This window comes from Scatophagus argus, chromosome 16 (genome assembly GCF_020382885.2).
Source record: "Scatophagus argus isolate fScaArg1 chromosome 16, fScaArg1.pri, whole genome shotgun sequence".
NCBI lineage: Eukaryota > Metazoa > Chordata > Actinopteri > Scatophagidae > Scatophagus > Scatophagus argus.
In genome coordinates, this window is record NC_058508.1 from 12903691 (window position 1) to 12926308 (window position 22618).

General features: G+C 44.2%; 1 protein-coding gene across 1 annotated transcript; it reads left to right on the forward strand.

Moving 5' to 3' along the window:
* Positions 1–529: 529 nt before the first annotated feature.
* Positions 530–22598, forward strand: LOC124073438 (dynein axonemal assembly factor 5-like). Its single transcript, XM_046415652.1, has 13 exons — positions 530–1107; positions 1447–1631; positions 1797–1921; positions 2132–2250; positions 4161–4393; positions 4804–5028; positions 9069–9212; positions 10745–10913; positions 13347–13494; positions 16558–16708; positions 18166–18322; positions 18836–19027; positions 21888–22598. The coding sequence occupies exons 1-13, from the start codon at positions 570–572 to the stop codon at positions 22040–22042; spliced, it is 2541 nt and encodes an 846-aa protein (XP_046271608.1). The 5' UTR covers positions 530–569; the 3' UTR covers positions 22043–22598.
* The last annotated feature ends 20 nt before the right edge of the window (positions 22599–22618 follow it).

Consider the following 22618-nt stretch of genomic DNA (forward strand, 5'->3'; position numbering starts at 1 on the left):
TATATTCTATACAGTATACTACTCGAAGCAATAAAAGTCTTAAACCTAGAGTTTTATTAAGCTAAAGTCCGCCCCCAAGTAACACAGGAACTACCTGAAGGCCTCTCAGTCAGTTGAATATCTTGCTTTTGTGGTTCATACTCAGATCTGGGACGTAATGTCAATCACATTATTACAAACAGCACACCATATACTTTGGGGTTTAAAGACCTTCAAACTTTTTTCTTTTTTTTGTTTGTTTGTTTGTTTAGATGCCAGAGAGGCATACGAAATCACTAATAATCCTATAATAGTGTGTATGTTGTACCGTGTTTTAATCCTAATAATCATTATTTATAATTGCAACTAGGTAATTAAAAAAAAAATCATTTCCTATTTTTATGGTGTAAAGTCACCAAGGGTTGATTTGTTAACCCAAATGGGAACATTCTCACTATTTAATGGGAGATGTCTTGATACAAGCGGGAAAGTTGTGAATTTGAATAAAGTTTGAGATTTTGAATAGGAAGCTATCGTAAAGCAGCCCTTTGTTTGTCGTGCAGCTGCAGGTTTCCATAACGACAGTCAAGATGGCAGCGATGGCGGCTGGCGACGAGCATGCTGCCTCTGAAGTTTTGAGAGGACTCGCTCGATATTTAAACTGTCTAAACGAAGACAACAAGTCGACAAGAAAACGGGCTCTTGAGCTAATCAAGAGGGAGACTGTAGATAAAGGACTTTCCAGCAACGTCTTACAGGAGGTTTTCTCTGCCCTCCTCAAGCCTCTCCTCAAATGTCTGTCAGACCCGATGGAAAGATGCAGAGAAACCGCGATAACGACAATAACAGAGTTCATTCGTTGTGTCCCCAAACCGGAGGAGTCGCTGCCTTATCTCGTGCCCTGTCTGGCTCAGAGGCTCGGGGAGAAAGAGATACTGGAACCAGCTGAGGAGCTTCGGCTATCGGCCGTGGAGATGTTGACTCTGACTTTGGAGGTGTGCGGGAAGCATTTAGCGCCGTATCTGAACGAAATGATAAACATACTGCAGAAAACCATCGTCGACCCATTCCCAGATGTCAAAAGAGAAAGCTGCAAATGCACCGTAAACTTGGCAAAATGCATACCAGGTGCGTGAAAACTTTTTTGTTGGTGGTGAAGTCTGTTGCCATGGTTTCGAAGCACGCGAACATGTTTGCCATAGAATAGCTCGCTTTCCAGCTGCTGTTTGGTGTACCTCTGCACTTCCATTTAAGTGGCTAAAATACATTAAGGTAGAATTGCAGAACTACACTCACTAAGTGCTGGACTGTGAGTCAGCCTTTGAAACCACAGAAACTAAGCAAAATTATAATGTTATGGTAACTAAAATCCCAGGACGTATTCAGTCTCACATCTTAATAAGTATATTAATGTGCACAGTAACTGATCCGAATGGGCTGTAATTCATTCTACTTCTTTCTCTTCAGAGCACTTTCACATGCAGGCTGAGAGTTTGGTCAAGCCTCTCATGCAGACAATTGCTCATCAGCACTCCCGGGTACGAGTGTCTGTCATTGAAGCCACCGGGGCAGTCATTCAGCATAGCACTGGGAAAAACGTGGATGACGTGCTCTCTCACCTAGCACAGAGGCTGTTTGATGACTCGCCACAGGTTCAGTTTAAACTACTGTCAAACCTCCTGTGTGTTGTTACATGCTTGTCTTCAAAATCAAAGCGTGTTGTCCCTGCATTTCAAGAAACCAAGACTTTACCTCATGAGGGAAACTCAATTCCCTGCTCAATTCTGCTCTTTCTGTCTTGCCCCCTTTTGTTCCAGGTGAGAAAAGCTGTGACTGTTGTTGTTGGCGATTGGCTGCTTCACATGAGAGACCGTTACTCTTATTTCCACAAATTCATTCCACTCCTGTTGAGCAGCATCAATGACGAGATCCCAGAAATACGGTACAAGTGGACATTGTCATACTCCACTCTTTACTTCATAATATAGTGTAATGCAATGATATATATATTCTACAAGTTTGTATACTAATATTTTACAAGCATCTCACAAGAGAGGAAAGACACCTCAGGAAATCACCTCAATATCTGCAACATACTGTACATCCTAAATTCTTGATGTAATATTGTATTGATGATATCATTCTTCTTTAGGCTTCTAGCAGCTGATTTATGGAAGCAGGTAGGTGCCCAGTGGGAGAAGGAGAATGAGGAAGACATTAAGGACAAGATGGACTTTCTCCTCAGCCCACCTCCATTCTACCCAGCAGGAGGTCAGTTCACGTGGTTTATTCTCCTCATTATCCTGTCAGTCTTGTGCTTAAAGGTCTTAAAAAGGTAATTCTTAAATTTTCTCAATTTGTTGGCACCTTCTGGTATGTATGAGTGATTTGCAGCAATTAGGAAACATTAGTTTTGTTTTATCCCTTTGGTTTAAAACAAACCTAGTCACATCACAAGTATCCAGTTCATTCTTTAGGGGGCATAGTGGCCTAAAGGGAAATCAGCCAGTGTTATAGAGTAATATGCAATACTTTTATCAAATGAATGTCAGTGTTGATGTCTACAGCATTTATAAAGTGCTTTTATTGAGTGTTTTTATCCATAATGCTTAACAAGTTGCCTCTCAATGACCTATTCACACGCCAGTGACAGCAAGGTACAATGCAAGGCACTGGCCTAAACATCAGGAGCTACCAGCTCAGCCACAGCTACCACAATATTTACAACAAAAGCTAATACTTTTATTACCATCCGTTGTCGATCCACTGACTTTTCAGCAAAGTGGTGTGGAAGAATCTGTATGTTGATTGAAACGACCAGACCATCTACACAGACCTGTTTTCCTGGTGAAATAAACTTGGACGGATGAATCTTAAGCTCAAACTATCAGCTCAGATTTTCTTACATCCTGTAAGCTTACGTTATTGGCTTATCTTACCGTAAAGTTAATTCAGCTGAAATTCAGCTGAGCTGTGTCTGAAGTGTTACAATAGAACACACACACACACACACACACACACACACACAGACCCTCCCTGCTGCGTTGACGTATTAAATCATCTGTCGGTATTCCAGATGTGGAATGTATAAATATACAGTAAAAATGATGTTGTATTTGACAGCTTCATTTTCAGGGCAGGCACTGGCTTGGAAAGATAAGTGTCTGCCTGGAGCACCAGGAATGAGGGTGAACCTGAACATTGTCATCATGGCTTGCGTACAGAGCCAGGCTAAGAGTGCATGTGTGTGTGTGTCAGGGGTTCAGTTCTTAGACTTTGTTTTGTGGTCAAATTGTCCATATTCATCTACAGTGTGAATGAATATGGGCTCTGCCTGGGGACAGGAAAGGATAGAAGGGGAAGGGTCTCTCTCTCTCTCTCTCCCTCCCTCTCTCTCTCGCTCTCTCTCTCTCTCTCTCCCTCCGTCTCTCTCTCTCTCTCTCTCTCTCTCTCTCCCTCTTTTGTCTTTCTTTTCTTGCAATCATAAATCTGCTGGGCGTCCCAGTGTGAAGAGGTCACAGTCAGACAGTGAAAGACGACCAGAATGGGGCTTGTTTTGTCTTGTCCTTGTGTTTTTCTCTGATTTATCTATATATTTCTTTAGTCCTCTCTTCGTCTGGTATTAGTGTGCCTATAGGAGTAGGAGAATAAGGTGGGGCAGAGAAAGGGGGGGTGATGCTGGATTTGAAATGTAGAGGGCTATATTAGAATGTGTTTCACTTGCTCTGACAAGTCCCTTGTGGGGAAATCTTAATTGTAAAGAGTGAAAAATGTGAACACCCAAGTCAGCAGGTTTATGAAAACCTGTTGATCAGTGATATTTACTGTTCTATAAAGGCTATTTCTTAATGTTCAGATAGTTTGTTAGAATATAGATAACAAAAGTTCATAATTTGCAGTTAAATAGACCACACACAGATGTAATGGAGTCAGAAAATATGCAGTTAATTTTTCATAAACAAGGTGCTAGACAGTTGCTAGATATACTTGATGTTATTCAGATGCTTTTCTTAAAAATCAACACTGTTCGTAGTCATTCTAGAAAACAAAGTAATTCACTTGATTCACTAACTGAATGAGATGTAGGTAGGCTGAGATAAACTGACTTTCTGAACGTCACAAACTGATGTCTGACAGTATAAGAGCATGCAGAGTCAAATATCCTTCATTTTCTCCTCCAGTGGAGCGTCCAGGGCTGGGCTGCAGAGAGCTTGTGGTGAGAAACCTGGGCAGGCTGGTGCCGGCCATCACCCATGACGTGACCGACTGGCTGGTGCCCACACGGGTGAGGACCTCTCAGCTGCTGTCTGTGCTGCTGCTCCACAGCGAGGACCACAGCACCCAGCATCTGCAGCCTCTCCTGGCCACCCTCTACCGGGCCTGCACCGACACAGAGAGGGATGTGGTCAGCAATGTGAGTCCCAGAGAGCTTAGTCATGAGATTAGCAAGATGTTGTTGTACTGTGTTTCCTTTTTCGGATTGAGGGTGGCATTTAGTAATGCTCGACCTGAGCAAAGACATAGTAGATTTTTTTTTTTATGATATATCTGTTATTACCAAATGGAATAATCTCAGGACACATCTGTTGAGCTTTGAGTCTGCATTTTTAGTGACTGTCCTTAAAGTAGACTGAGCCAAACAGGACTCAAGGACTGGGGATGCACCTGTTTACATTGGAGGATTCTGTAGATCTTTGATGTGCAGCAGATTTAACAAAAAAAAAAAAATCCAATTCCTGTTTTCTCATCCTCTTTCACACTCCTTCGTGTCTCTGTGTCTCTCTTCCTCTCTCTCTCTCTCTCTCTCTCCATACCCGCTTCTAGTGTTTGGCAGCTGCTAAACTGTTGGGGACCTTTGTCCCTCCTGCCGTCTTCCTCGAGCTGCTGCTGGATCACGTGACAACCCCTTACTCTTCCTCTCACCCCTGGGCCCCTCTCATGGTGCTGGCTGCAGTGCTGGGAGGCTGCCCCAAGCCCCTCCTGAAACCACATCTCGAACAGATCGCAAACACACTGGCCAGGCCCGACGTCTGCCAGGAATATCAACAGGTCAGCAGAGAGATGCTTTGGTTGTGGTTGATTTTATTTTTAACTTTAACACTACCTGAGAATTACTGCTCTTTGCCATCTATTCCATTCACACCCAGTACAGCCGCACTCTTTTACCGTTGCTAATGGAGTAGCTTTGATGGGGTAGCAGAACCTCTGAAGTTTTACTGTGGAACAGGAAGGATATGCTGTTTAAATTAAAACGTTATAGTCGGACTTGTTTTGATGACATGTTTGCCAGGTTTTCTCTTCCCTCATAGGTTACCATGTCCTGATTTTCCTGCCTAATCTGTGTGCACCAGCTGTTTTTCTTTTCCAGTCTTGTTAGGTGATCTTGGCAGTTTCATAGATCATTTTCGGCCCTCCCTGTGTACCCAAAAACTTCTACATTTGGCAGTGACAGTGCAGCATTCATAATGTATATTTCTAGCCTAATGTGTCCCTTATGGAAATACATTTCGTGATAAGATGCCACATCTCTTGAAAGGGCTTTAGTTGAAGAGTCTTCAATAGCACTACTGTACATGGGGAGTTCAGTGGGTTCACTGTATTCTCTAAAATGCAGACCTTGCTAAAGTGACAGCCTGGCCATGATGTGTTTTTGAAATCTAACATTTCAAGTCTATGATCAAAATGACTCCGCTCACACGCAACTGTGAACTGTTTTCCCACAACGCTGCAAGTGAAAAAAACAAAAACCCCCTTTGAGTTACTCTGCAAATAACAGTCTGCCTTTGGAAAAATCCCATCAAGTCCAGAGCAGACTCTTCCTCGCTTCCTGTCCTCTTGCACCAAATATGTTTCCCTTTCAGAATCAAAATAACAGTTGTCTGGCAGAGAGCTATTTTCTGATCCTGCCGCAACAGTGACTCACCTATACCCATGACCCCACCCCCCTGCCAGTAAGGCCTGCAAGAATTTACTCCCTAAGATAATAATAACAAAAGTTTACTAATTTCACGTGACCTCTGCATGGCTACTCTGACCCCTCTGGGCACACGAGGCAATGCACAGCCTTTGTTTTTTTTATGGCCGTGTGTAAGGTCTCGGCACCAGACTGTGGTTCGGCTATAAAAGAATCCCTAAAATTTCAAAGCCTTCCTGGTCAAGGCCAGTGATAAATGGAGAGGGGAAACTGACCCCCTTCTGTCCTCCCTCGTGGTTATCCGGCAGGGGTCAACCAGAGAGAGAACTAACAGGACGGGCCGGTCGCACATTGTCGTGCAGATGGAGGCAGACCTCTGTTTCCTCTTGGTCTGTGTCTCTATCTATCTTCTTCTGACATTCTCTCTGTTTCTGAGGTCAGAGCACAGAGCGATGTGATTGAAGAGCTCACCCAGACAAAGCACCTGCAACATTCTTTGACAACAGGCAGGGTTCATAGCAGGGAGCAGGGCCCGATCACTGCGTAGCTGTAAATAACACCATGGGAGACAGGAGCACCTGCATCCCTCTTTCTCTTAGTGCTGAAATCCTGACCCAGATTATTACCACACAGTTTCTCACTCCAACACGTTGGTAAGCCCTTAGTTCCTTCACGTGGGACTGATTTACTTATATTTGATAATGGTTTCATTACCTGCAGACGCACAAACAACGAAGACAAATAGCAGACTCATATTTTATTTTACTTTTTCAGAGCAAGGCATCTTAAGAAGTTCAAAGATATTTGCGTTTGGATCCAGCTTGAGAGAGTTATGTGCCACTTGAACCAAAGACGGATAGAAAGAAAAAGTGAAGTTTGACTTGGACAAAATGAAGCCTGTTAGGAAATGAAATATAAATATCTTCAAAGTGAACAGAGGTAGGGGGAACTAGAGGGCCCCGTGGGGAGTTCAGGGAACATGCTGAAGATCTGGATAGTGATATATGATACTTGTGCACGACTTAACCTCACCGACTCTTTCAAGTCCCTGTTTTCTTTTCTTTATTTCAGTTGGGAAAAAAGACAGCTTACAAAAATAAACGACAGATGCTTGGCGAAAAATAAAAATATTGGTCCTAAAGTGAAAATGATGTCAAGGGTTTTAAGGAAAATGAAAGACGAGCCGGTGGTTAGAGAAGCCACCGTGTTCTGAGGCACCTTGTGTAGTGTATATGGGGTGTTTCATAATGAATCACACACAGGTTTATTTTTAAAGGGGTATTCCACAGAGGATTAACGAATTCCCGCCATCACAACCACACACCTTACACATCTAAGTGTCGCTGTGTTGTGGTTCGCCATGGTGACAGCTGCATCAACATCAACATCTGCAGGGTCTGGAGTAAATCGGTTAAGATAGTTCCAAAAGAGAAGAAGAAAGGCATAAAGTTGGGGCCTGACCATGAATTAGCAGACATATTTACAACCAGACTTGGTAACAACCCAGAGTAAGAGATCAGCAGGAGAACGGGGGCAAAAAAAAAAGGCCCCAGGTCTTTTCATGTTATTCAAGAAGAAACTTCTGCACTTGAACATACACAAACGTGCTACCATACGTCAGCATGTCTCCCGAATGCCTGCCCATTGTTATAAATGACTACTGCATACTACCCGCTGCTCCTCTGAATGACAGATAAAGAGAGGAGAGGAAAGGCAGGATAGCAAACTTTACCTGAGTACGAAGAGTTGATGTCCCATGCACCGCCAGTGTTTGTTTTCTTGTTGCCATAGCAACATCAGTAGCTTTGTGGGGTGGGCTTTCCCACTGGATAGGAATCCATTGCCTGGTATGACTCCTTAAAGTGTAGCCATGTGTGTGTAATTGATGCATCCAGTGGTGGACAGATGCACACACGCCGTGTAACGAGGCCCCTGGAGCGTGCCCAGGCCAATGAAACCAGGTGTGTCTCCATGGCTCCAGGTGTCCACCTAGTCATTACACTACACCACTTTTTCCGCTGTCCCTCTTTCTCTCACTCGTCCAGCCCTAATGGTTGTTTTCTGGGCATGTATAATATGTGCATCCGTGTACTTGTACGCTAATGAGTGTGTGCGTCTGCCGCCGTTTGTCACGTTATTTCCACTACTGCCAGCCTGAAGCTCCTGCTGTCTTTACGTGTCAGCGAATGGCTCGATCAAAGGCAGGGATTTCCTCTGTCAGTGGCTGTGGGAGCACATTCAAACAAGAATGCACAGTGTAGTGGGTGAGTGTTCTGAGTGTGGTCAGCTGAAGAAATGAAGTTCTTACATTCAGTCATGGTTGTTCAGGGCTGCATGGAAGTTTAGTTTAGCATCAGACTGCATCCAGAAAATGTGTTTGTACATTAAACCAGCAAGCTGGACTCAAGATGCATTTGCTTGTGAATATCGTAGAATGGAAGTCCTTGTCTCTCCTTCCTCCTCACAAGCCCTGAGCATCTTTACTCAGCTTAACATGTGTTTTCTTTTCAGATTAATGCCAAGCTGTGGTGCACAATGGCTGCCCAAATTTGTGAAAAGATAGTGCGCCCTCTAGTGATATAGTTCTGGTATTTTTCAGTCAACCCGGTGAGTGTTTTGAATGAAGGGAGCGTATGAGGAGGTCGCATTGAGTGTTTCCTGCTCACATGCATTCGAGTCCCCAACTCCTCATCAGCAGACCAAAGCAAACACCTGGGGGGTGCTTCACCCACTCTCAACCCTCCACATACAAAAACACGCACGCTCTTGCTCACACACACTTACACCTTCCATCTCCACCATACAGCCTTAATGACAGGCTGCGAGAAAACAGGAAAAGAGGTCGTGATCCCAGTGATGGCACAGACATTAGCCTGAGCCGCAGGTCTTTGTCTAAACATGAGCTCACCACAACACTGGCTGACAAGTGACAGCAATCTCACACATATGCTCATGTGTAGAATGGAAAGTTCTCACTCTGAGTTATTGTGGATTGTGCATGGGAAGAGAAGGGGAACAGAGAGCAGAGCAAAGAAAGGAGACTGTGAGGACTGAAGTGCAATGGGGTTCACTGGTAGACAGGGCGAACATTCAAGACGAATCCCTTTCTCAGGGCTCACATTTGTAATAAACCAGACATGACAGTCTTATGAGACTTCTCCGTTTTTTTTTCCAGGTTATGTACTTGCAGCAGTTACTGACTTGTGTGGACGTGCTGCTGTGTCAGTGTGAGTCAGACTGTGGCTCAGTCAGCTTGCAGCTGCTGCAGGTGTTGGTCACTGTCCAGAGCCTCTCCACCGAGCCTCATCTCAGCGAAAAGGTGAGAAAAGTATCAAAATGCACTACCAGTTACATCTGCAGCTCTGCTGGCACTTTTTTCCTGTTCCATGTGAGCAAACCAGCATATCACCTCACTTGTGTAATTCTTCAATTTCTACTTTGAAACAGCATGTTTTCGTTTGTTTTTTTAAAAAAAAAAACAAAACAAAACATTTTTTCCCCTTCAATTTGAGTTTTTATGTCCTTCTTTATTAGAAAGGTAAGCGGGTTTTATGAAGTAGCAGAGCTATTCGAGGTATGTGAGCATTTGTACGAGTTCAAAGTGGGCATGGCCTACAGTATAATTACCCACTTAGCCAGGGGAGCTGAAATTGCACCTTTGGAGTGGAACTTTACATCCAGTCCTGGGTGAAAGGAGGCGGGTGAAAGGTGGAGATAAAGGAAGACAGACAGGAATTGAGGACAAAAACAGATAGGAAGAGATGATTTGTTTCTTAGCAGGTGTGTGTCATCAGCCTCTGTGGCTCTGTAATGCCTTCACAATAGCCAATAACTTGTTTTCAAGTAACAAGCTTCCATATTGTGGTCATTTTCCAAATGCAAAGGGACAAATAAGGGCAGTGACAAGCCAGCAGTGTCTGAGGCCAGCGTGTCGCCTAACTTCTCGACGCTGTAGGAGGTTAATGACAGGGAGAGGATCGGGAAGGACTTGGCTCCACTGCTTACCAGACACCACATGGGCCACCAGTGTGTATGTGTGTGTGTGTATGTGTGAGAGAGAGAGAGAGAGCATGTGTATGTATGTCTGCATCGGTGTAGGGAACAGTGTTAGAGAAGAGATGAGAAGGAATGGATGGATTAAGAAACAGAGAGGGAGGGTGAGAATGGCCTCAGGCATTCCCGGACCCAGAGGAAGAGCATTACTTGCTTTCCCAGAAAAGGGGCACGTCTTTCCCATCAGTGGACAGCTCAGGGTTGTCTAGCTCTCCTCTGAAGCGGCTGATCTGTGACTCAGACATTGTCTCTGTCCCCGTCCATCCCTGAGGGACTATGAAAGGAACTATGAAGTGCCCCTAAGGTCCGTTCCCCTGCCCTAAAGAGTCAGCTAATTATTTACTCTCCTATCTCTCATTCCTGCCCTTTCCTCCCAGCTCAGCTTTATTGGTGTGTGTGTGTGTGTGTGTGTGCGCATGTGTATGTCTGTGTGTGTTTCTGTCGGTTCCTGTGCCTTTGTGACATCCTGTGTATCTGTTGGGGTTTTTGTTTCTAAGTGATTTTATGTGTAAGACCGTGTCATGTCTGCAGATTTGTTCTTCCCATGGTTACACATGATGTGTTTTGTGCCTCCTGTGTGAGCATGACCAGAAAAATTCCTGAAATTACGACAAAACAGCTGTCATTGTTGAACTTGAGCACAATATCCTCTGCTCTGTTATCACTTTTTCACACCAGCTCTTGCTGTCTCTCTGTCTCAGTGCTTTTTTTTCCTCCTTCTTGAATAAATTGTTAAAAAGATTGCAAGTTTAACATGTGTTGACATCAGTTTGTTCTACCGATTCCTCTCTCCCTCAGGCCTTGGAGAGCGTACAGCTCTTGTGTAAGGTGCAGGGCCTGGACCCGGTGATGGAGCTCTATAGACAACATATGGGCCAGCTGCTGGACTGGCTGTCTGCCTCTGTCAACACCTGGTCCAGTTACTCCCCGCAGAGACTCCAGCTGCATATCATAGTCATGCAATCAGGTGAGAAGTGAAGCCTGAATGTGCACAAGACCCTGCCAAATTATACAGCAGGTGCTGAAGTTTGCACATATAGAGACACACTAATGGTCAAAGAAATACGGAAAGATTTTTTGAGGAATTGATCTGTCAAACTGACCTGTTAATGATGAGAAAAATCACTACATCAGTCATCAGTTTGAACATGTTTGGGTCCATTTCACCCCAGCAGGTTGGTGATAATGTGTAGCATATTTTATTAAACACATTACTTCATAGCGTGGTTTGTGAAGCCATTCTTTCTTCGACTTGTTCAGACTCACGTTACATCATATTTCAAGCGTCAGGCTGTTTGTCCTGTTCGCACATGATCTGTCATCGAGGCAGCACATCAAATCCAGCAGCTGTCAAAGCAGCAGTAGAGTCTGTCACTTGTACAATGGATCCGAATGGTTTATTGAAATTTTTTGTAGTCTGTCATTTTCTGGTACCTGCACTTGTAAAATCACTGCTTCCATGAGCCAGACGGGCATCAGAAGTTGGACGTGTGTCAGTGGTGGTTGGAGGAATTGTCAGCACCACTTGATGGATATGAGGGCTGTCAAATGATGCACTGTTAAAGGTTAAAATTAATATGATGTATTGCTTGACGCCCCAGTGGATGCACACTGTTCCATTGTTGTTGCCCAAGATGGATGCCCATCAGTGACCATCACTGAGAAATGCAGAGGAATATATATTTTTTTTTTAGATATGTCATTTCCCACACAGAGAAACTCATGGTCAAGCACACCCACACAGAAAAAGACTGTCATTAGCACCAGGTGGCTTTCTGACTTTTGTTAATCCCCGTCTTTGTCTCCATTTGTCAGTCAGCCAGTGTGTCTGATTTGACTAGAGGGGTTAGTCTGTGCTTGTGTGTGTGTATTGCAGTGGGTTAAAAAGCTGTGACCCTGTCTTTGGTGCTGAGACTTCACTTTACTTCCCTCTATACCATATAATCCTCCATCATCAGCACCTCTGAGTGTGCCACACTTTCATCTCCATCTCTCTCTCCATCCCACCCCTCGCTTTGTAATTGACTGAGGAGCTGGGTGCCCCTCTAATCCTCCACAACACACACACACACACACAGACTCTCACACACACTCCCACGGATAACTGACCAGTCCATTCTAAGTCCACTCAGTGATCTCCACGCAGGTCACTACATCAAACGACACCACAGCCGCCTGCTCTTGACCTTCCCCTGGATCAAGGCTACTTTGAAGCTGTGTGTATGTGTGTGTGTGTGTGTGTGGACGGGCAGCCAAACAGACTGCGTGTGGCTGCTGTGTTTGATGTGCACATGATTCAGGGAAATTGGTCCTCTGTTGAACAATTGACGGTAGTTAATTTGACAACTGAGAATTGGTCATTTCGCTTGCTCATCAGCTCTTCGCACACTCTGGCTGTGTTTGTCGAGGACAGGAATAATTATTGCCCTCTCATATCCTGCTGGCAGTCTTTTGTTCTTCAGTTGGCATGAAAATGTCTCTGAACTTACTCGGTGTCCAGTGACCTCCAGACAACATTGGTTAAGTGACAAAATCTTTGAATCACACACTGGGTGAAATAGGTTTCTCTGTCTCTGTTTTTCCCATATCTCTTCATGACGATGACCTCCACCCTCAGGCAGTCTCAGGATTTCCTCTGTCTCCTCTCGTGTCTGTTCAAATAGGGCATGGACACTTATCATTCATTCCACACACACAAGCGCACACAGATTACTATATATAGCTCTGTAAACATGCAGTCAGACTGTTAGTGGGTGTGTGTGGACATGAGTGTGACTGGGAATACTTGGACTGTGAGTTTCTCATTTTTCCTGTAACAGACTCTCAGAGACCTTTTTTATGTCTTATTTCCTCTGAGCTCTGTGTCACTGTCTCACCAGTACACTGAGGTTTCAATAACTCGAACCCTCTGGTCATTGCTAAACATGAAAAGAAGTCTCAAGTCTGTGTGGGCCTTTTCTTGTTTGTCATTTGACAGTCAGTCCAGCCAAAGAGGAATGAAAAAAATGCATAAAACAAAGTGTGTTCTCGCTACAAAAAAAAAAAGGGAGGTAGTGTTTATAAGGATAGGTTTAGTATTTAGTGGTCAGGCTAAAAATGAGGGTTGCAGACTGAATTCAAGTCATGTCATCATTTCGTCATCCCAGCAATGTGGTGTAATTCAGAGGACTTCTAAAGTGACGCTGAAGATCATAAACTGTATTGTGTCATTCTGAACACGTTAGGTTTAATCACAACGTTGTCATATTGCAGTAGTAGGGGCAACTGGTGTCCTAATGAAGACTTTCCTCCCCACATATGTTGTCTATATCTCCCCTGTGAACTATACAGTATGAGAACAAAAGACTTATCAAAACATTTTGGAACAATGTAACATCCAGTGTGTTTGTGTGTGCTATAGGTCCAGTGATTGGGGAGTTTATGAACCAGCTGATGCCCCTGCTTCGCTGCTCCCTCCAGCCAGACAAAGACCCAGAGATGAGGATGAGCATCTTCACAATGCTTGCTAAGTTGCTACTGGATGCAACCAACACACTGGATTCCCAGGGGTGAGAGGAACACACACACACACACACACACACGCTGTACACACCTTCGCCAACCCAGTAAACATGAAACTAATAATCTGTGAAAGAAGAAGGAATTAAAAAGGAATTGTTTCTGTTTCTGTCAAAGAGAAGCTATTTAATGATTTACTGCTAATTGCAGGTTAATGTTCCACCATTGTAACAGGGCATGATGTTGCATTTTGTGCTACGCTCAGTCAGTTGTTTGGGTTTGTCGAATCTGAGTTTTCCACGTCATTGTTATTAGCTTCATATTCTTAGACTTTGATTCTGCAAATTAATACCGCACCCACAAGAGACAATAATGAGCAACAAACACACACACACACAAACACACTGGTGTGCTTCCATGAAGTCATTATAACCACATCAGCTTTTGTAGGACTTGTGGTTGACTCAGGCAGCGTCATGTGGTAGACGATAGCGGTGTGCGCCAGGTGTGATACAGTTTATCATACTTCAGAAATGAGAAAACTCACCACAAGGACTCTCATTTGATTTGATCCCACTGATACTCCCAAAGAGACCAACTCAGATTAGTTAACCACTTCCCAGCATGCAAACCCCTCAGTTGTTAATAATGAATGGTTATTGATTGATAAATGAGGAAGGATAGGATATATGGATGACACCCAGAGAGGAGCTCCAGTTTGTGGGCGCTTCCTCTCAGCCACCCACCTCCCCCTCAACCTTCCACGGTCCCCTTTTTGAGCCCTCAGCTGTGCAGCCTTCAGCCCCGCACCCAGAGCTAATCTGAGGGAATGCATTAAGCCTGAGGCCCGCTCCGGGTCCCAGCCATCACAACAGCTGCTGCTGTCGATCCCACAGACAAACTTCATCCATGGAGATGTCTGTGCTGCGTGTAACTAACCCTAGCCCCACAGTCAGAAGGTTCATAAGGTTGGTAGGTGTTTCCACTGGTTAATATAAGAGTAATCTTTGTGCATTGAGATGTTGAAAGTACCTTTGGCGTGGGCTTGGCAGCAGTGTAAGGAATACAAGATGAAATAATAATCTTATATTGTTGAGAAATGTTGCACAAACAAGAAGTGTTCTTAAGCCAAAATATTCTGCCACCTTTTGCCAAAAACGTAGAAATCAGAACTTTGCTCTCGGCTTAAATCAGATTATTTTATCCTTAAATGTAAATATTAGACAAAAGAAGCCTCTGTCTGCTCGGCCACTCCCAGCACGGCCACCTGTGCTGCTAACTGGTTCTCTCATTCCTCAGCTGTATCTCCGGTAATCACAGGACCATCAGGAGACAGAAATCATGTTACACCTTCATAAGGTTTCAAACCAAATGCTTAACTCACAGTATGTGGAGCTGTGCTGTCTGCCATAATATTTCCATTCATGCTAATGACATCCCTCCATTCATGATTTATGGCCCGATCTTTGCTCAGCAGATTGTAGCCCACACACACACACACACACACACACACACACACTAAATGTCATCAAGAGGACAATGATAGTCATAGAGAAAACCTCTTCTCTTTGTTCTACAACCAAAATGACATAATGACAGCTCCATCATAGAACAAGCAGAAAGGAAAAGTAAGTTTGTGTACGTATAAGTGCCTTTCATCCCCCCCACACACACACACACACATAATGTTTTGTTTCATGTGGATTTAGGCGCTGTGATTAAAAAGCTGGATATGAAATTTAAGTAGAAGGTGATGTGAAAGAAATGAAAGTTCATCCTGGATGTGGCAGGCTGAAACCATGTGCCACTTAGAAGGGAGATGCAAACGGCTTTAGGCTTTAATTTCAGTTTTCAAGACATAAAACAAAAATTGCTATGCTAGCTAAGGGATGACATCTTCCTGCCATTTCAAATGTGTTTCCCCTGTGTCAGAAATGTTCTAAACCCTTCAAATGTTCTATGAGACCTGTCAATAATGTAGACACAGGACAATATGATTATGTATAACAGAAGATTTCACCTCAGTGTTTTGACAAATTCTGTAATCAGTTTTGAGAAAAAACACGATTTTTCAACTTGAGGAATGAATGGATAATATAATTGAAATTCAGCAAATATGTGCCAAAAGATCCAATAACCGAACTGATGTTCAAAGGAATGAAATGTATTATAGTGTTACCACATACTAACATGAGACCAGATTCTTTACATGTGTCAAATGCAAACTTAAACAATTTAGTTTAAAAACAGAAGTGTGCCGAACAAGTACCTTTTAAGATCATAAACCAATTTTGAGGAATCTGATAATCTATGTTACAAGAATTACTCCCCCATCCTACTTGACGACAAACTTCATTACTTATTAAGCTGTAGATGTTCTGCTGTGTTGCACTATGAGAGAGGGAGTGTGTGTGTGTTGTTCGCTCTGCAGCAGCTTTGTGACCACTGAAGAAACACAAACGTTTCCACTGTGTAGAGACCCATGAGGTGTACAGTCAGAATTCCCTGGCAGTTTGTGCGTGTGTTTGCACAGAAACACCAGTGAAAGCTCAAATCCCACTCTTCTTTCCTTTGGACATCATCCCTGTCATGTGGAAATACATCTTTCCATCTCCTGGTGGCACTCATGATGAGCTTTCAACACCTGTCGAGATGAAAAAAACTGAGCTAATGCAGCAGGGCAGTCGTGCCTATTTGAGTGGCACACCACCGCCCCCTACTGGCACCCAGGCAGTACAACACACTTTGCTAAACATCATGACAAGTTCATCGTGACACCAGCTGAACAGCCAGGGGCTGGAGGCAGCTACCAGAGCTGGTGGAGTTTGGTAGTGTGTGAGAGGATGTCAAAGGGCCTAAGCTAGCGTGGAAAAGCAAGAAGGGACAGGAACCCAGATGTTGTATTCCTCGCCACCTCTGAAAAAGTGTGAGAAAATGACTACATTATAGCCATTGTTTTTTAGTTGCTTTCCCAACAGCCATCATCATTCACTTATCCTCTAATTGGGCAATGTTTAGAGTTGTTTAGAAATGCAAATCGCCTGCAATAGAATTGTCTTCCTCTGCTCCCATTTCGTCTATGTATTTTTTTTTCCTCCTGTGCTTCTTTCCAGGCATTTCCGTGATGAGTCAGAGAAGTTCCTTTACGACATCGTGCTTCCTAACCTGGTGTGGCAGGCGGGCCGTACTGCCGCTGCCGTCCGCACCTCGGCCCTCAGCTGCCTGCTGGCCCTGCTGCATGGAGGGGCCGTCTCACCTGGACAGGTACATACACATAAAACACACATGCACTGCAGGGATGACACTGACAAATCCATCTGCCTGCACAAAGGCAAGATACGACACACATTAGTTACATCGATTTATACCTCCGCAGAGGGACTCATAAACGCTGGAAGCGAACACCGGATATGAGAGGTGTCCAGTAGTACGAACTCCTGATCTCCAAACTGCGGAAACACTTCTTATTGACTCAGCTGTAAAGGAAAAGATGTGGTAGTGCATTCTTTCAAACCCACCAGGAGTTGACGTTCACTTCAAATTCTCTGTTTTGTCCATTTCTCTGCAAAATAGACGGTCCCATAAGGCCATTTAGGAAAATCTCTCATCAGCCATCTTTCTCTCCTTGGCTGAAAGAGTTGGCCACATCAGGTAGCAGGTGTACGCGGGGGCAAGCGGGTTCACATACCTTTGTCCCTGAGGAAGAATGCCTCCACTGTTCTGGGCCCTTGTTATAGGGAGGAACTGTTACCGGGACATGCCCTTGCACCTGCCTGTTGCAGCATGCGGCCAGTTACAGTATGTGTGCTCACACGCACACGCACATCTGGCTGCGTTTGCCGTCGCGTGTGCAGAGTGACCAGTTGAAACCGGCCTCCTCTTTTCACACATCTTTAACTATAAGGAAAAGCAAACAGCTGGGGGACAGTATGAGCGTGGGTGTAGGTGTGTGTGATCAAACTTTTACTATCTAATGGCACCCAAATGTCTTCCAAAGAGTAGAAAACCTGGAAAAGAGGTGACTAAATAGGACTCTGTTACCCCTCTGAGTTTGGGTTCCAGAATTAGGTTACAGTGGAGATGAAATAAACAAAATGTCCTGAAGCGTATAACAAAAGAGAGGTTCGTGTGTATTTCCACGGGCAAATCAAACAGCCTTTCATTTAGAAGGACATTGTTTCCTCTTGACTCCCTGTGAAAACAATTAGCTGCTCCAGTTACACTTGGCACCCTCATATTGTCACTGATGTAATGCCGGATCACATCTCTGCCAGATTTTTCTCCTCTTTCTGTCTCTCTTCCCTCCCTCTCCCCTTGTCCTCTCACTTCTTTTTTTTATTATTACTATTTTATTTTTTTTTACTACTTCTCCTGTGTGATTTCGATAGCAAACAGACGGCACAACAGAGGTTTTAGCCATCACCTCTTGGCTTGTGGCTTGGTGCGCTCAGCCTCACCTTGTTTGTCCATTTCCTCTGTTTCTCGTCTGTTGGTGCGATGAAAACATCAGTCTTCTTGTCTGTACAAACTGATCCAGACCTGATGTGAATTTGTCATGCTTCAAGTGATATTTCCCCATCGTGGAAACTTGACTACACAAAAGCACCTTTCTGGAATCTTTTATGATAAACTACAGACAGTTGTCTCCTTTGAGTTGAGTTGTATTAAAACACGTTGGCAAACTTTGAGCTTGTCATTTAACGTTTGTTTCCGTTGTGCAGCTGATGTGTCTGGAGGAGAAACTGAGTCCCCTGGTGTTGTCGGCTCTGGACGAAGACTCTCAGATGGCCAGGCTGCTAGCTTGTCGTTCCCTGTCCACCGTACTCAAACTCGTAGGAAGCAGTCTGCACCCCGACGCCCTCAACAAGATCTACCCCGGTAAATAAAGAACACCCACATTCATATTTGTTTGCATTGTTCTTTGCAACTAATTTTATGTAACTATGTGGCAATTATGCATCTAACATCTAGAGCATCTAACAAAGTAGTGTAGCATTCTGGTTATGAGTGAAACAGTTCCTTAATTTGTAACGTCAGCTGTCGCTGAAAGTAAATGTTTTAGGGCTGGAAAATGTAGCTGGAAAACTTCAGTTGATTGATTAATAATCACAGATCATTTTTGATCACTTATTTTTAATAAAGACGGGAAGAAAAACTACCTTGAATTTAACCACTTTTTAAAAAAATCTTTTTCATAATGAATTTTATTTATATTTAAAATTAAATTATATTAATTTTCTCGTTCCACTGTGCTGTTGATGTTGTATCACTTGTCAAAGGTGTGACTAAACACCTGTTTAATGTTTGGCTGTCACTTGTAGCCTGCTCCATTCGTCCATTCGGGTTGGGCTGTGTATTAGTGTTTTGTGTGTGGGTGTCTTTACTCCACAGAGCTGCTGAAGAGGCTCGACGACAGCAGCGAGGAGGTGCGCAGCGTTGCCCTCCAGGCCCTCGGGCTGTGGCTGTCCTGCCTGACCAAAGACTACAACGCTGAGCTCTGCGCTCCTCATCTGCAGTTCCTCTTCCAGCATCTCCTCCTGCACCTGGATGACCCCGAGAGCTCGGTGCAGGACCAAGTGCTCGGTGAGACTGGGTGGGGTGTTTGAACCTGAGTGTTTGTAGCTTGGTGATAGTGAGGGCGTAATATGCACATGCCCTGCTGATGTTTGATAATAATGACAATGTGATAAACAGCTGATGGTACAGATGGTGATGGTGAATGCGAGATGACAGTGAAAGCAGAGCCTTTGGTGAACTTTGATGATCTGCAGACGAGCCTGCTGTGTCCAAGACACTCACAGAGGGATGAGAAGAATTAGGGCGTATCCTCTATCAAACACTACATTATTGTCTGGCACATTGCCAGCAGATTCCCCCTGTCTTTGATTTCAAAAGCTCTCCGCTATCCTTCATTTCCACCCCCCACCCCCCACTGGGCTAGAAGCAGCACAAGGTCCACACATGGATAAACACCCACCTGAGAGATTCACTTCACAGATTGATATGTGAGCCCTAATATCTGAATCTCTCCCCCTGCCAGTGCACCTAGCGCACACTGAGATGTTTGTGTGGCAACCCCCCCCTCCCAACACAGAACGATCTCATAATGGCAACCACATGTGCACCCCCTTTCTCCTTCCCCACCTTTCCACATCTGCCCTCACACCCATCTCACATAATCCCTCCATCTTTTATCTGCCCGTCTGATTTCCTCCTCTCATACCCAGCATTTTCTGTGACAGCCCGTAGCTTCACGGCTGTGTTTATCGAAGAAGCAGAGGAAAGTCTAAGTGTCCTTTCCTGGTGTGTGTAACCCAGGCTCAGCCCTTCTGGACTTTCACTCTCTCCCACTCTCATGGATGTTAGCTGTCATTACTTCTGACAGGACACAGGTGAGCGCTGATGCCTTAGCCAGCAGCGAGAGGCCTCGCTACAGGATCTCTCATCTTCATACAGCGAGTCATAGAGGCAAGGGGGGTGGGGTAAAAAGCAGGGCAAGTAATTCGCACACTCACCAGATGCAGCAATAGCTTCCATACCATGTATTCTAGCTATCTTTTGAAAGCCTTCCAAAGGACAACAAGCATTTTTTTGTTTATGCCACGGGTTATCAGGTGTCTGTAAATTGCATGCAGAAGGCAGAACACACGGAAATGAACTTTGCAGTCAGTACTGGGATGTCAGTACTTCTTGCAGTTCAAGATTCTCTTTGAAAAATTAAACTGTAATTCTGTATGTTCCAGTTTAAACATGAAAGGGATCGCTTTTGAGAATTTCTTTGCTCCCTCAGGCCACGCTGGATGATTTATGTGATTTATCTTTGACTCGCTCTCTGGCAATTAGATACGCACCAAAACTGAGACTAGTTTTTCTTATTGTTGACAAATCCCGTTAACAGACTAAAGCCAACACTGAATTTATTATCCTAACAACATTTATCTGTTCACCAAAGCCTGGTGTATCTTACTCCACAGTGCATCGGTTAACCACACTGATGCGCTGGGTGGCATGTTCTTTCATTATGAACAAACGTGATCTCTGTGGTTTATTGTGATTCGATCCCACACACACACACCATCCTGCTGCTTTACGCAGTGATTTTCTAATGAAACCATGTATTTGTGACCAGTTTTTGAAGATTTATGGCCTCAGTAGGCACAGATGGATTTGGGGCTGACGATCAGGGGAAATCAATGCACCGTTGGTTCGGATGTTTTTTTTTGTAGAATTCGTTGACCGTAACAACAATACAGAATACCGCCAGCCTTTTTCATTAAACATGATTGGCTTCTACCAGTTTTAGAGAGTGTGTCAGCATACCTACATGACACACAAGTCCTTCAAACTGTGATCCCCATGTAGTACAGTAGATCTAAAGACAGCTCGGCGTTTCTTTGGGAAATGAGATGACCTCACATCCTGCTGAGTGATCGTCTGTATCTGACAGCAACCATAACCGCCTGCGCCACAAATCTGGAAGCATTCTTCACTCTCGTGCGCCGCTCCGTTTGAAGTCTCCCCGCTCTCTTTCTTCTTCTGTATCTCTTTTTTTTCCCTTTTAATACTTGATCCCATTCTTATGCTCCTTGGATTTCAAACGCATATCTGTTAAGTGGCTTGATGTCTGCAGCATGTCCTGACAGCATGACGGACAACCCCCTTTCCTCACTTTAGTCCTCCACCTTGATAATCCCACCATCCTGGCAGCACGGCTGCTACCTGCTCACTGTTGGCACGGCTATAACTCAGTGCTCACAAGTCATCATTGTTCTCCTTTTAATCCAAAGTCCCACCACCCCACCTCCGTCCCAGCTGAGTACAGGATACACAAAGGCTAAAAATCCCCTCCATCCTCTTGAAGAACAAAGGCGGGTATCAGATGATGAGTTTACATGAGCCAACTCATCCAAAGTGACGGCTCGTCACCGCTGAAGCTGCACTTTTGAGTTGTGGTTTCCGAAGCATTTGCCCATTGACAGCATTTAAAGTAATTCAATACGCCTCTGAAAATCAGCAAAAGGTGTGGGAACTAAGAGAGGAGGACGGAGAGTTATCACCTCCCAGTGGAATGAAAGGGCACTTGCACATACAGTGTGTCAGTTGCAGAGTTGCTGTAGTGTAGTTCACCACTGCCATCTGCTGGTGTCAGGAGGGAGTACCATCTGCCTGTGCACCAGGTAAGAAACTTAAAACTTTGTTCAAGATCTGCACTGAACTTGGGTTTGCCTTAGTTTGAGAAAAACACATTTAAGTGGTAGAGAAACTCCTCCACCCTCTACATGTGCCGTGGAGGCAAATGAACCCGAGTGACTGTCAAAACCAACATGGAAGAAGAAGAAGAAGAAAGGCAATGGAAGCAGACATAGTGCACGTTTCGATACCTTGTCTCATTGTTGTCTCTTCTTTGGGTTTGGTTTCATATCCGTTGTGTGTATTTGTCCAGAGGTCCTGAAGAAAGGCAGCTCGGTCCACCCGGCACTTCTGAAGAGGGAGGCGGAGGCGGTAAGAGACAAGCAGCGGAGTCCTCTGTACTGCGACCGGCTGCTGCAGCACATCAGCTCACTGTCCACAGAGTCCACAGCAGAGTGTCCTGAGTGACGGGACGTTTGTACCTTAAGTCCAAGAACCCTCTCACCTTAAACTGCTCGCTGGATGTTGAGTGCTGATCAGTGAAGGACTTATTCTCCTGAAAATGAAACTCAGATGTTATGTTTAGGTTCTGACCCTAATGTGGGTGAGTAGATGACTGATTTTTTAATTATTTTTTAAGTGAACTTTTTCAATGTGCCTTTTTAATGCACAATGTCTCCTTTACCATTTGTTCAAGAGCAGGTTTTCTGCGCTCAGTTTTATTGTGTTTCTTTGCTTCTAATGTTTGTTTTCAACGAGAAGAAGTATTTTTTTGATGCACTGCAGTTGTTTAAATGTTTGAATGTTTTAGTGACACACTCATAAGCTCTCTATGTCCATCGTCCCTGTGCCGAGACTGGCAGCCTCCCAGTCTGCCTCCGAAAGATTATGGGGATTTTTGTCTTTAAAGTAAAAGTTTTTTGTTGTTTTTTTTCATTGTTCGTATGAAAAAAAGAAACAAAAGACAAAAGCTTTATTCGTGCAAATACAAATCATATGAAAATAAACATGAATCTCATACCAACTTTGAATGCTGTATGTGAT